Source organism: Dermacentor albipictus, chromosome 3 (assembly GCF_038994185.2).
Source record: "Dermacentor albipictus isolate Rhodes 1998 colony chromosome 3, USDA_Dalb.pri_finalv2, whole genome shotgun sequence".
Classification (NCBI taxonomy): Eukaryota; Metazoa; Arthropoda; class Arachnida; order Ixodida; family Ixodidae; genus Dermacentor; species Dermacentor albipictus.
Window position 1 is genome coordinate 131383103 of NC_091823.1, and position 14374 is coordinate 131397476.

At 46.4% G+C, this 14374-nt stretch overlaps 1 protein-coding gene across 1 annotated transcript in view; it reads right to left on the reverse strand.

The window, feature by feature from the left end:
- The window catches only part of LOC139057755 (venom metalloproteinase BumaMPs1-like), a 120570-nt gene that overhangs the window by 32194 nt on the left and 74002 nt on the right, over positions 1-14374 (reverse strand). The window contains exon 10 of the mRNA XM_070536508.1: positions 12850-12958. Coding sequence (XP_070392609.1) covers positions 12850-12958 — 109 coding nt within the window. The remainder of the gene's footprint in view (positions 1-12849; positions 12959-14374) is intronic.

The window sequence follows — 14374 nt, forward strand, 5'->3', positions numbered from 1 at the left end:
GTTGGGGAACTCCGGAATCATTGTTCACACACCGAACTAGTTCCGTCACAATGTCGAAGGGGCTGGAGTAAGGCGGCGGATTCCAGCGCAAAGGCCGCTTCTTTGAACGCCTCCCAGCTGCAGCAACGGAGAGGGAGAGGTGCGCGTCGTGTCGCCCTGTCGTAACTGTGTGGCAATCTTCTTTCACAGCTCGCCATTCTTGACAACGCACAAGCACCTCCACCAGATGTCACGTGGCAGTGACGGTGAAGAAAGCAGCAATACGGTGGAATACAAAACTAGCTTTTATTGGGCGAACCTGTGCCCACAAAAACAGGCTGCACTTATAGCACAACGATAGCGGCGAACACGGTTGGCGATCGTCGGAAATCTGATCAGCGGGTCAAGCGCGTCCGCTTTTATACATCGGTCGTCGAATGTTCCAGACTAATCGTTGGGACCCGCGTGCCTTCGACAAAGTTCTACACCATTCACGTCAGGCGATGAAATCAGATAACGCAAGGGTCGGCGACAACAGAAAGCGGGTAGAAGTATCGATAACTTTCCAGAAACATCGGATACATGCTGGTGCGTCCCGCGCTGTGAGATAACATTTGTTAGGTGGCGAAACGTGGTCGCCCGGTAAAGATAGTACACGTGTCAGTATTTATTACTCTTACTAAACAGAAAACAAACATCTTTCATAAATTAAACAATTCCCATTTTATTTAAACATGGCCGAAGAGGTCTCACTAGCATTTGAAGTCACGTGCGCTCAGTTAAACGAAAATCAATATTCTTTTTGTGTTAATGGAATTTCTTCCTATTATCGCTAAGCCTTGTAAGTTCTGCAATGTCGTGGGGTTGTGTTACAATATAAAAGTTCTAAAAGCCCCGTGCTACATGTACTTGAATCACATGTTCTACTTATCCTTTACTGTCTACCCGGACGCGCTTCCGGAGTTTACTATTCAAGCTCATGTGCTGGTGAATCCGATTTCTGTTGACAGCGCCGAATTTCTAAATTCATCCGTAATGTCAAATTTCTTCTTTTGCTGTAGCCGATAGCTGAAATTACTGTTCTCGAAGGGAACGCAAACATATTCATAAGTAATATATTTGCCCAGTCGCTACAGAGCGGCGAGCTCCCGGATGACTGGGGGACCGTAAAGGTGGTAGAGGTTCACACGACCGGAGACATTCATTGCGTCAGTACCTATACATTATGGATCATGCACAACAATAACGTACACATGCGGCTTTTTGACGTGCTGCGCTAAGACAACTCCTTCGCACTTCCTTACAGACATTGTTAAGCTAACACCCAGTAGTAATCAGTACCGTTTAATAATTAAGTTAACAGTAACACATGTCACACTCATTAGTGGAAACCACTTAAAATTCCAGTCTAAACCACTCCGATTGTCGGCACCCACAAACACTTAGGCCTAGCGGTGGCTGGCACGGACGGCTCTGCAAGTACCGCGGTACAGGCTGCTGAGTGGGCGGGGTGCTGATTCGTCATGCTCTGTTGCTTGTCAGCGATTGGGTTCTGCTGGTGTCCAAGGGGAACTGGGACCATCTTGGTCTGTTTGCTATTGTCTTGGTGTCGAAGGGTGTTCTGGTACCTGCACCTCTTCTGGTGAAGTTTTGCTGTGTGCGGGGGCGTGTCGGTGGTATCCGGATGCCCAGGACACAGGTAAACGGCGCGTACGAAACGGAGCTGACCGCGCACTTTCACCGTATGTCTAACCGCACTAACGAATTGGATCACAATACCCTCTTCTCACGAGACGCATTCGCCACGCACAGTTTTCATCAACACACGGTCACCCAACGTGAACCTGTGCTACTGCCCATGAAACAAATCGGGCCACTCTTTCAATTTCTCCTGTTTGTGTTGCATCGTTTATGAAAAATTAGGTTTCAGCAGTGAACGCCTTATGCATGGCTGCCGTCTCAAAAGAAGTTTAGCTGGTGATTCTGACACGGCTTCGTGTACTCCGGTAGGCCATGAGAAAACTATCAATGTTTTCTTGTACTCTCGACTGCTTACACGAGGCTTCACTCTAAAGCCCCTGTTTGAGCAAGGCCTTTTTCATGGTTTCCACCTTTCGCTCTGCAGCACCATTCGAAGCTGCGTGATAAGGACGAATACGAACGTGTTTTTACACCATCGGTGCTAATAAATTCTGCAAACTCAGCTTAGGTGAACTGTGCCTCGTTGTCACTCACCAATAATTTTCGGGCGAGCCATAAGCGGCAAAAGCTCTTCGAAGTTTTCGTAATGTTTTTTTTTTTTGGCAGATGTTGACGACATCGGGCGCACTTCAATCAATTTTGAGAATGAGTCGACCAATAAAAAAAACGCTTCTACCCGTCTCTGCAACATCTATACAGACGCGTGACCAACTGCGTGCAGTCGGTCACGGTCACCAGCTGAGAAGCTGGCTGAACTGACTGACAAAAATTGCACCTCTGGACGCACTGTTTAATGGTCAAGTCGATTCCTGGCTTCCGTACAAATCTTCTCGCTAGCATTTTCATGCAGCAGGCGCCACGGTGCTCCTCATGCAGCAACTTCAGCACGCGGTCCCTCAGCAGCTCTGAAACTACGACGGTTACACACCACGTCACGCAGACCTGCTCTAACGACACCTTATTTTGGCGAACATAGTAAGATTCCAATTCGTCTGCATGGTGTCTGGGCCACCCCTTTAACGTATATTATGTCAAGTGGCATAGAGTTAACCTTCACTTCGAGACCATTGCCATCTCCTCTACTGCCACCGGGAGACACTGAAATACTGACAAGCAATCTGATGACTCGTCTTTCGCCCGTCCTGGTTTGGGCAACTTATAGACAAGGCATCTGCTTACATTTGAATTTCTCCCTTCTCCCAATTTCAGCCGGCACCTGTAAGCTGCAAGGGTTAGAGCCCAGCTTCCTATACGCATGACAGCGACAGTCAGGATACGCTTATCGTACCATAGCATACCGTGTAGTGGTTAATGGTCTGCATAAATAGTCAATTCTCGGTCATACAGGTACTCGTAATATTTTCAGGATAAAGATTAACGTCTAAGCCTCACATTCGCCATGGGGGATTTTTTTTTGTGCTTACGACAGTGTACGTGAAGCAAAATCAATTGGCTTTTCTTCACCCTCAGCTTTATCGTGAAATGTAACAGCCACTAAGCCATGTAACAATGCATCGCATAACATTGCGAGGTGTTTCTTGACGCATAGATTGTGAGCACCTTGCTGTTTGTCAGCAAGTGCTTCGTAGCTTCAAACACAGTGCTACACCTCTTGATCCACGACCATTATTGATATTTTCCAAGTAGCCTATAAAGCGGCTCTGCCACTGTAGAAGTGTTCTTGCGAAACTGAGTAAACAACACCCAAGGAAGCTTTCAGTTCACTTTAGGCCAAACGAACCGAGATATACATACTCCACAATATTCGCAAGGGTTGCGAAGGGATGGCTGCAAGCGCTATATAGTGAGGTTTAGTGTAGTTGTCACATGGCGCCTGTGCCGTATCGACTACTGCTAAAATGATGGAGAGGCAGGGGTATATAACGCGGTCGCTTGTCTCCCTCAATCATCATGCTCCCTCGTCTCCTCCGATCTAATGATATTGCCGTCTAGTTATGCTCGCGCGTGCGTGATACGGTAGCGCGGCATTGTTCTTATAATTCACGTGGCCATACGATAAGCCACTGGTACGAAGCAAACCACCACCTACACGCAAAAATACTGCATTCTCCGCCTTTGAAAATTGCTGCTGGGATGCATAATAAAAAAAATATGAATAGTACGTCACTGTGTCTGTGTAGATGTATATATATGACGGTGTTTTCCCTCACAAGTGCAATGCTCCCGATACCATTTCTTACGCACTGTTTAATTGGAGCGCTGAAACACAAGCTATCGATGCGGTACAAACTCTAACCACACGCTTCGCACAAGTAAGAGCATGACGCTCCGCAACTATAAAGGTTGTGAAAAGCTTCAATGCGATATTTTAGAGTAATATCTTCTGGTATCGAAAGGCCGGACCTACGTCATCGACATAATATCGTGGCGTCATGAGTACCACGCGCTTGTTTCGTCTGCCTGCGCACGCGTCGGCAGTTGCACGCAGCGGTCGCAGGAAGTGACCGAGTTGGTGTGTCATGACGTCATAGCACGTCAACATAGCAGGTACCGAAGCCGAAACTGTTTAATAGAAACGTGCAGACAAGTGTTTACGGTGCTCTGACGGTTGACAGCATTATACAGCGAAGCTATATATGGCTAGCCAATTCGTCTGTCCGTCCATCTATCTTGCGCATGTATGCCGAAAACTCGTGCTTGCGCGACCCCACGCACAGGCGCGATTAAAGGAAAAGAAGAGGTGCGCGATTGACTGCGTCAGTAGTGATGTCACCCAGCTCTGTCGCAGCCCAGTGCCCGCACGGCACTTTCCCTCCGGTTTCGAAATGGGCAGGCCACGCGTCATACATACTCCTGAGGACCTTGACACCTTTCGATCAGCAACGCCGCGAGCAGAACCGGTAACGAACTCGTCTGCGCCGTGCCAATGCTGCTAATAGCACACAAGAACATGTTCAGGCGTATGAGCGCAAGCAGCAACTGCGTACCGAGGATCTGGCTGCCTACCAAACCGTCGTTTAATCAACCGTCGAGATTAACCCAGTGATAAACACTGGGGCCGCACGTTTCAGTTTCGCTGGTTAACAACCTATACAAAGTACTTGGGTGGTGATTTCTTTATTATGCTGTTATTCGTTGAGAGGGCTCGTACTGCCAGCTAACGCACAAAAAAAATCACCGCCTAAGCACCCGTACAGATGCTGGACCAACGTTGGTGAAGTTGGGGCACCGGTGTTTATCGCCGGGTTAATCGCGACGGTTAAGTAAACGACGGCTTGGTAGGCTGCCCATCCTCGGTACGCAGTTGCTGCTTGCAGTAGGCTGTACGAGCCTGTTCTTGTGCCCGGGCTACAGGATCGGAACGGCGTAGACGAGCTGGTATCCAATTCTGCTGGCAGCGCTTCTGATTGAAAGCTGCCTGCTCCTCGGAAGTGCGTATGACGCGTGGCCTATTCATTTCGGAGCCAGAGAGAAACTGCTGCGAGCGCGCTCGGCTGCAACGGAGGAGAGCAACGGTATCAGCCAACGCGTGCCTTGCTTGATCTCTTTTTACGCATGCGCATGGGGTTGCGCCGGATAAATTTTTGCTTACAGGCCGCGCACGGATGAACGAATTGGCTAGCTCTATACAGCTCAGCTGTATGATTCCTCATTCACAAATACGCCTTAAGCTCTGTAACTGTAGTGCGCTCAGGGACTTCTAAGTTTGCACTCTCCTTTGCATCAGTAAGACAAATGCCTAGCTCAGTCACTGTATGGCACAAGTGCGAAACCGGTTTTTGAAAAAAGCGCCATTTATACACGGTAAGAATAATGTTGTATTCTCTCAGGCATTGCAAGACACGTGTTAGCGTCATTTCGCAGTCGCAGATGTCAGTCCCTGTGTCGATAACGTCGCGAATATAACACCCTACGCGTGCGATGCCGTGAAGCGCCCCGTCCATCATTGCCTGAAAGGTAGCGTTTGCACTTTCCACCTCGTAAGGAATGCGCTGAAGTTTGAACAACACATGACTAGTGTTTACTGTCAAAAATGATCGTGGCTCTCGAGTGAGCACTAGCTGCTGGTACGCCGAAGAAAGGTGTGTACACTGAACACCTTTCCTCCTGTTAACGCAGTGCACAAGTCCTCTCGCTTGGGAAGAAGGTACTGATCTGTTTTTAGGGAGTGGTTTGATTTTGTCTTATAGTACCCAGAAAACCGGATGCTCCTGTTTTCCTTCATAACAGTGACAAGTTGCGCAGTCCCGTCACTTTGCATTACACGGCACAGCATGCCTGTTTCCACAGCTTCCCGTAGCTGCCGCTCAAACATTTCCTTCAAGGGAAAAGGAAGGGTCCTAGGTTGGCAAAATTCAGGAACAGTACCGGGTTTATGACAGTCTTCGCTCAACATTCTCAACGTTTTACAAAACACAAAAGGTATTTCTGTTTTAGCGCCGCAACACTGTCTTGAACTTCAATGTGGCCAATTTCTAGCCAGTCAATTATCAGACATTCCAACCAATTTCGTCCCATTAGTTCTGGTTTCTTCTTGCCGTTGTAGTTTACAACACTCACGGGTACAGTTGTGCTCAGATTTTTTGTACTTGACAACCACGTCACATTGGCCATTTGGCTGTGCTTGCTTCCCAGTATAAGTTTGAGGGGACATTTTTCATGCTTCACATTTTAGGCGCGGAAATTCAGACAGGTACTTTCGCTCCGGGACAATCGTAAGAGCTTCTTCCGTGTGAATTTGCAGATTCAGTGTATGCCCTTCAATTTCTACAACCACTTCATAACATGGTTGGTTAGTGTTCATGAAATGGTACAGTTCCTGCTCCAAGTCCTCATTAGAACACTTGACCTCATGCGAGCTTTTTGATTTCGCTCTAAGAACTTCGCTATTGCTTTTCAAATGAGCTACAGCCGAACACGTGCGACAAATAAAGTTTTCGTAGCAACACACTTCCGATGAGTGTCCCCTGCTGCATCTTCCACATTTGTCGCTCTTGCGGGCTTGAACATGCTTGGGACTTGCCGGTCTCTGGTATTGGCCCGGTCGGCTTTTCACTACGAGCACAGGTGCCTCTCGTTCTCTTCAGCACTTTTGTTCAGTGTCTCGCGCCGCTGGTTCTCTATCAAGGGCGATTTTTCAAGCGCCATCAAAGTTTGACCCTCGTTCAGCAAACAGAACACGCTGAGTGTCTTTGTGGCGTATGCCAGGAACCAGCCAAACTCGGAGGATGTCTTGGAAAAAGTCACCGAAGTTACACTTTCTGGCTAAATCTTCTGACTAAATCTTCTTTCTGACTAAAGTTCTACATTGAACCCTTCCACGCTATTGCCGTCCTATAGTGCGCCCCGGTTGAACTTGCATCGTTATGTTGTCACAGAACTCCTAGGGCTGTAGTGCTCCTTCAGGAGGCGTTTAACTTGTTCGCACGGCTTTTGTCCCGGGGTTGCATGCACAAAAAAACTTCTCAATACTTCGTAAGTCTCTGAACCTATTACTGTCAAAGAGACAGGAAGGCGCTTTGCATCGGTGATATCATCAGCCGTTAAGAACCATTCAAAACGCTCCAAGTACGACTCGAAGCTTCGAGTTTTCGGTTCGAACTTTGATATCTTTCCAATTGGCGGCATTTTGACAGAAGTACATATATTCGCTATACGTCGGTTTGGAGTTTCGTTGTTTGGATGTGCTGCGAACTCCAAGCCGCGTTGTCATTCCTTGTGGCAGAATACCTCTGCCGGGAATGCGCGGTATGCAGGGGCCGTTGCGCCCCGCTGTTCCTTGTGGACGAGCGCTTCATCAAAAATGTGTTCGGTGGGCGGTGCCGTACTCAGGGAGCACGTACAGCACCTGGAAGCTGGATGAAGGCACTGCTCGCTTGCTTCCGTTCGTGTCTGTTCACCCGCCAAGCCCCAAGGCTGTCGCTTACGCGAGCACTTAAGACCCCCGTCGCCAGTTGTCATAACCTGCCCGGTGAGCCAAACCACGAATGCAAATCAGTTTATTCAGTGCCGGCGCACATATATACATGTATGTCTATGTGAAGTCACCTGAATTATCTGCAGTTAGTCAGCAAGGTAGACATACGTCATGATGCTGCGCTATCACACATTTTTTCTCTACAAACTTCAAGTAATTTTCAGCAGTTTAATTACCTTTTTTGAATCGCACTTTTCCTATGCATTAACGTGGGTTCCATAAATATTACTTTTCGAGCACGCAGCTAGTAAGGCTCACCAATGGCTTCATATTATTGCGATAGCTCCTATATGGGCACTAGATGACCATTTGCGACATCGTGGTCACGCGCGCCGTGTGCTGTGGGTGCGAGTGAAAGTGTGCGAGGCTGAGCCGAGGGTAGTGGTTCGACCTCGTGAGGGCAAAGGCCAGCGAGCCGCCTTCATTCGGGCGCAGGGCACCTGGTTGAGGGGTGTTTTACTGTGCCCACGGCTGCCTATGGCGTGGCTGAGCCCGGACACGCAGTCCCTACCCTAACAGTGGTCTACGATCCGTACAAAGTGACGCACGGAGAGCTGATGGCTTCATGGCCTCTGTGTTCTCTACGTTTAGCTCACGTTGAAGCGAGAAGCAGCAATAAGGCAGCAAGAAGAAGGAGAACAAGCGGCGGCAGCAGCGAGCATATTGCTCGCTGCTGCTGCAGTTTTTTTTTGCCAGTGTTTTGGCAACGAGTGTCTGCAGTCGTCGAGTAGTATGTGTTCATGTATGCCTGTGCACGCGTGACTTAATATTTGATAATTCAGTTATTAAGCGAAGGTTCCAAAGTTCATATGACCGATAAAAATATAGTTTTTTATAGCTATCTAATATTATTCTATCGCAATCGATGCTTCACATTTCGGGCGAAATTGCTACTATATCTGTTTCTGGTCGTTTCTTTATGGCTTACTGTATCCTTGTTAACTAAGGTAAACATTTGATCCTGTTTCTCAACGGCTGTGACTTTTTCTACTTAGCAAACTGAACTTAGATGCGAGTGAGCTTAAGAGAACTGTGGATTTTTTTTACGAAAAACAGATGGTATGTCACTACTAATGAACATGATTGGCGATTAGCCTGCTGAAAGAGACATCCCCAAAGGCCCAGTTCTCGGTCTTTTACATTACCTGATGGGCAAAAATGGTCTGTAGGCTTCACCTAGACTATGTATAGCACTTTTTTTCAGAGGTCTGCCTGAAAAGAGGAAAACTCTTGCGGCTATGATACATCAATCCTCTCTAATTCTAACTATATCTCTGCTTTGTGCACTACGTGGTTAAATTAACCAAACGTTAGCAACTGTGAGTCAATGATAATAACTTGACAGACTGATTCTTTTTTTCACTATAAATACTTACTACTTGAGTGTTTTGCCTTGGGCGTGCGATTATTTTAGGAAATACCTGGTTGTTTACATCACTTTCAACCCTAAACAGAACACGCACATTGACCACGATAACAAAAAAAGAAGGTAACCGCAGTCTTGCCTTCATAGAACGAAGATTCTCAATTGCCCACCCGCCGTGGCTGCTTAATGGCTATGCTGTTGCACTGCTAAGTACGAGGTTGCGGGAACGAATCCTGGCCACGGCGGCCGCATTTTGATGGGGTAATGTGAAAACACCCATGCACTTAGATTTAGGTGCACATAAAGAACTCCAGGTGATCAACATTCCCGCAGTTACCCACAACGGCGTGACTCATATTGAGAATGTGGCTTTCGAACGTAAAACCTCATAATTTACTTTGGTCACCTGCGCCTACCCTTTTGAAAATTGTTTTATTTTACAGTGAAGGTGTTAGCCTTAAGCTAGCCAGAATTCTTCGTTGCGTGCCCCCGCGAAAAGTAATATAAGCTGTTTAAGTGACAAGTACATACATACATACATTCACAACATTCATTTCAATAAAGACCAAGTGCAAAACAAGAATCCATCATCATCATCATTGACTCAGGTCCACCTGATAACAATGCCAAGCACGTAGCGCTTCCTGCATACGTTTCTCGGTAAAGATTTCTGGTGCGCAAATTCTTTTATTTTAGCCAGCTTCATCTCGCCTAGAATAAACCAGTACGTAAAAGCTGGCGTACCAAGGTGTTCAACAAAACAGTATGACACTTCATTGGTACCACTAACCAGCCTGGACTGGAACCACCTGTTGTCCTCCATAGTCTCAACCAGACAGTCTTCATTCTTCGGATAATGACTACATGAACACCTGTTATAACCAGGGTGTTGAACCAAACCCCAAACGGAAACCGTGCTAGAACCGTAGTTCTAGCCAGAACTGAATCCCAATCCGCACGGAGATTCTTAGAACGAGCACAATCCAAACCGAACCACAACAGCAACAATTAATAAAGGCTTTCGCTTCGTGAGAAAATGGTGCCAGCATAAAGGGTGTACACGAGGGCTGAGTCCCTTGCGATTCTTCGAAATAATTATTTTTTCCTTGCGTCCCTTGCGTTTCTTCGAAAGAATAACGGCACAGGGTCCGCATAGACAGTTTGCCTGTAAGAAATTCGATGTCGTGGACACGCGAGAACACACGATACAGCCCAAAAAATCCCGCAGAACCCGCAGCGGATGCCGCGCCGCTTTTGAAAAGCTGCGGGTGCACGCTGCGGGCTCAGCGAGTTTCGCGGGACGTTCTCGCGAGTTCTCACTTGTCCACGAGAGCGCATTTTTTTATGTTGCTCTTGCCGAAGATAAGACATTGTCTCCCCGAGACGGTGGAGGGGTTTCGGAAGGTAAGAAGGGCGTGGGAAGCCTCGCTAGCGGCTGTCGAGCGTAAGTACCACCTGAGTAGTGCCCGACATGAAAGCTTTCCCCTTTACTGGTGTGACAAAATTCAAATATAGCTAGACCATGCGGCGTTGGTGAATCAACGGAATCTAGAGAGATCAGCGACAAATGGCACACTGAGTTTCTTTGGTTCAGTTATCAGTTAGAGCTTTTGCTCTACGCTTGGTAAAACCTTTCTTTCACTTTTTTGTTTCTGTCTAACCTACGTGAGGCCCCGATTACCTGTCAATGCTGTTCCTTCCACCTTGATGCCACGGCTGTGATCTAGCATTGTTCCGTATGCCAACGTTTCTGGCAATTACTTTTATGATTGGTACTGCATTTCATATGCGAAGCACCCTGTCCTCCGAAATGATCTGTGTCCAGCGCTACCTTCGGCAACAGTGAAGTGAGCCGACCAGATATTGGTGCGTAGTAAAGCATAGAGAGAGAGAAGCATGGCTTCATGTTAACTTTGGTTTTCCTTCTGCAAAATTCAGGTCGTATCCAAGATCTCTCAACTAGGCACACTTTGTGAGCACAGCCTCAGCAAGATATTTGTAAAATCGAGCCATAAAATTATTTTCATGGTGATCCTTCTTTTACTTCAGTTCCACAAAAAGTTTCTCATTCTGCGAGCAACATTTAGCTGCGCACTTGATCGCGCTGCATGCGCACTATATATGCTTAAGGTATAGCTGCCCTGCAGATATTACGATGTATAGGAAATAAGATGCGCCATTGTATGTGCGATACTACGTCATTTCACTTCAAGACCGTGACTTGTGATTCGTGTGCATGTGTACACAATATATTACGCCTATACCATCCATAATATTGCTGTACACTCACGAAACAGCTTTATTGTAAAGAAGTATCCATTGTCATGTCGCGAAAACAGAATCTTACCATATTTCAGCTCTGAGCGTGGGAACATTCATTTACGAATCCGTGCTTTTCAACGTAAGGGAACGCTAGTGTTTCCAACTGGGCGCGTGGGAACATCGAAAACTTTGCAATCGATTGAAGGATCTCGATTCTAGAATTCATTACTCCAACTTCACAAATAATTGTTCCGTTCGAATACTACAAGGAAGAAAAAAAGTTCTTGCAATCCAGGGGAGAGATAGACTGAGGGGATCAGACATTCATTTCAATTGTTCTTGTTTAGCCAGCGCCAGTATTACTAGCTGCGCAATTGTCAAGGCAATCAAGTTGCTAAACAAAAGCCCGAAGTAGGTAACTTACGCACAAGAGTTCCAAGCCGTTGAGTAAGCATGTCTCGTTTTACACAGCACATGAATTCATGGTTTCGATTTAGACAAGCATATTCATATTTTGACCAGTCTCATTAGGTTTAGATATCTTCATATCGACGTGCGGCATTGTAACGTCGTGCTTTGTTCTTTGAATGGGCACCCCGAAGGGTACAGATATTATGTTTGGCTAGACACATCATATATTTTCCCTTTCTTTATTTACACCACCTGCTCTTCATAACACCGAAAGGCATTGAGCGCTAATAAATGAAATGAAGCCAGCAAACATGCACGGTAGTATTCCGTCACAGAGATGCTGCGCTACTTCGAACTGACACTCGAAGAGATGATGATTGCACAGTTCTGTTCACCTGACAACATGCCTTTTCATATAAATTGCTGGGTAGATCTTGTTAAGCCCCAAACATTACACGTGAACTGACGTCGCAAATTCCCTGCTTATCTAACGTGTTCAAGCCTCCTTTTTCTGGGCGCAACAATGCTACATAAAATGTGTCCAATAAGCCCATCCTTTTAAGAAAGCAGGGCAGGTGTAGTGGAGAGGGACAATGCGTACTAGCCTTAGCGAAATCAAAAGAAAAGCGACGTGGCCAGAGCGGAATATCATGAAAAATGGCATGGGCATAGAGGCTGCATGTCAGCCTTATGACACACGCCGCAACATTACCGTCCCTTGTGAACGACACAAATCGCAAATACGCTAGTCGCAAATGATCATACCTCAGGCCAACAGCCAGTGGACTAGGCAACAAGTATTTTGCCTTAGTGGTATCGTTTTATCGTATTAGTGATACATTTTGTAGGTGTCCTTAGCAATACAGAATGCGTAGATGACTACAAAAACTGACTTATGCTCTTTAGGCTTTTATTTTTGCGATGGTGCTTCTGGTGGCCACTTCAGACATTCTGTTTTGTTTTAGAGATAAATTGCTTTTCGAGAGCACTGTCATCGTAAGTGATTACCACTTTTCAAAAGAGCACGCTCTGACTGTTGTCGCAAAAGTTATGAGAAAAACACTGAGCGCACCAGTTTTGCTAAATAGCTGGTCTGTAGCTTTCCCGTGCCTACTTTCTCATAGAATCTAATAGAAACAATGAGCCAGCATTTAGATACAATGGAAATACAACTGCGAAGACGCTCACTTACCTGTGTGCAATCTCGTGCGCGAAGACATACACGCCATAATAACTGCCAACTCTTTCTTCAGATATTCCCACCTTCCACTCTAGGCACGCTCCTCCAAGGTACGCTGATCCTATAAAAAAAATCCGCAGAACATTCGGGTGAATAAGAGACCCGCCTGGTCATTCACTATGACTGCAGTACAGATGGTCATGGCAACACGGTTCTCACTTTTAAAAGCTGAATATTGTTGTTCACATCATGAAAAGCGTACTGCACGATATTTTTTGTTTCTCTTTAAAACTGAATTAATGTCTTATATGGAACTAACAGACCTTAACATTCGAGAAACATAGTACTCTAAGAAATAGATTGTATATGTTTTGCGTATAACACAAAGCACACATTTAAATTACTCTCACACGCGGTCATACTACTGTCTACAACCCACTGATTTTCGAAACTTCAATGCTGTTTTACAGCGTAAACTGTTGTGCGCTCGTTCGTATAGCCGTTTCAGTGGGCGATATTCTCCGCCACGGCCGCCTTTGTTCATCGCAGCTGTCTCCAGATACCGGACCCGCTACGGGTGATTGACAAAGAAATGGTTGGATTGTCTTGAGGAAGAAAAAATATAGGACAGATGCATAAAGATTGCTAGAATTAAAAACGTGTAAAGCATACCTGAATAAATCAAACAGGTTAGGTGTCTGTTTGTCAGCGCCCTGTTTCAAAGGGGTTCTCAATCAACATACTAATAATCATCATTGGCATCGTATTGTGCCACCTGCCACGCGATGTGAGATGACCGCCGCATAGTGTCAATGCGTGCGGACTTTCCATTGCAGTTCCATATTATCACACCAAGTGGCATGCCAGCTAGCAGTTGCGCCCGCCTTGATTGCCCAGTGGCTATAGTCTTCGGCTGCTGAGCACAAGGTCACGGGATCGTATCCCGGCCACGGCGGCCGCATTTCGATCGGGGCGAAATTCGAAAACACCCGTGTGCTTATATTTAGGTGCACGTTAAAAAACCCCAGGTGGCCAAATTTCCCGACTCCTCGAATACGGCGTGCATCATAATCAGAAAGTGGTTTTGGCACGTTATAACCCATAATTTAATTTTTTTCAGCTATCAGTTGCATAAGCAGCGGTACAAGGTAGCATGTATTTTCTACGAAATATGCGCCTCCTACCCACCACAGGGGATCGGCCGTGGCATTGATAGATTGCCTTAACGGATAAAATGAAGATTTAGATGTATGCAAGAATGCTAGAATCAAAAAGAAACATGTACAGGATACTTGATTATACATGCAGGCTTGTTGGTCACCGCCCCGTTTCAAAGAGCATGCCAGCAAATCGTCATTGTCATCATGAGCAAATGGTGCCACTTGTCACGCGATGTGACTTCCGCGCCGCGTAGCGTCGATACTGCAGCTTTCCTGTGCAGCTGCGTTGTGTTCAACCACGTGTCCCGACATGTAGCGCTTGCATGCAGCAGTTACATGTGGCTAGGCCTGATTTACTCAAGTAGGCTAAGTGAATA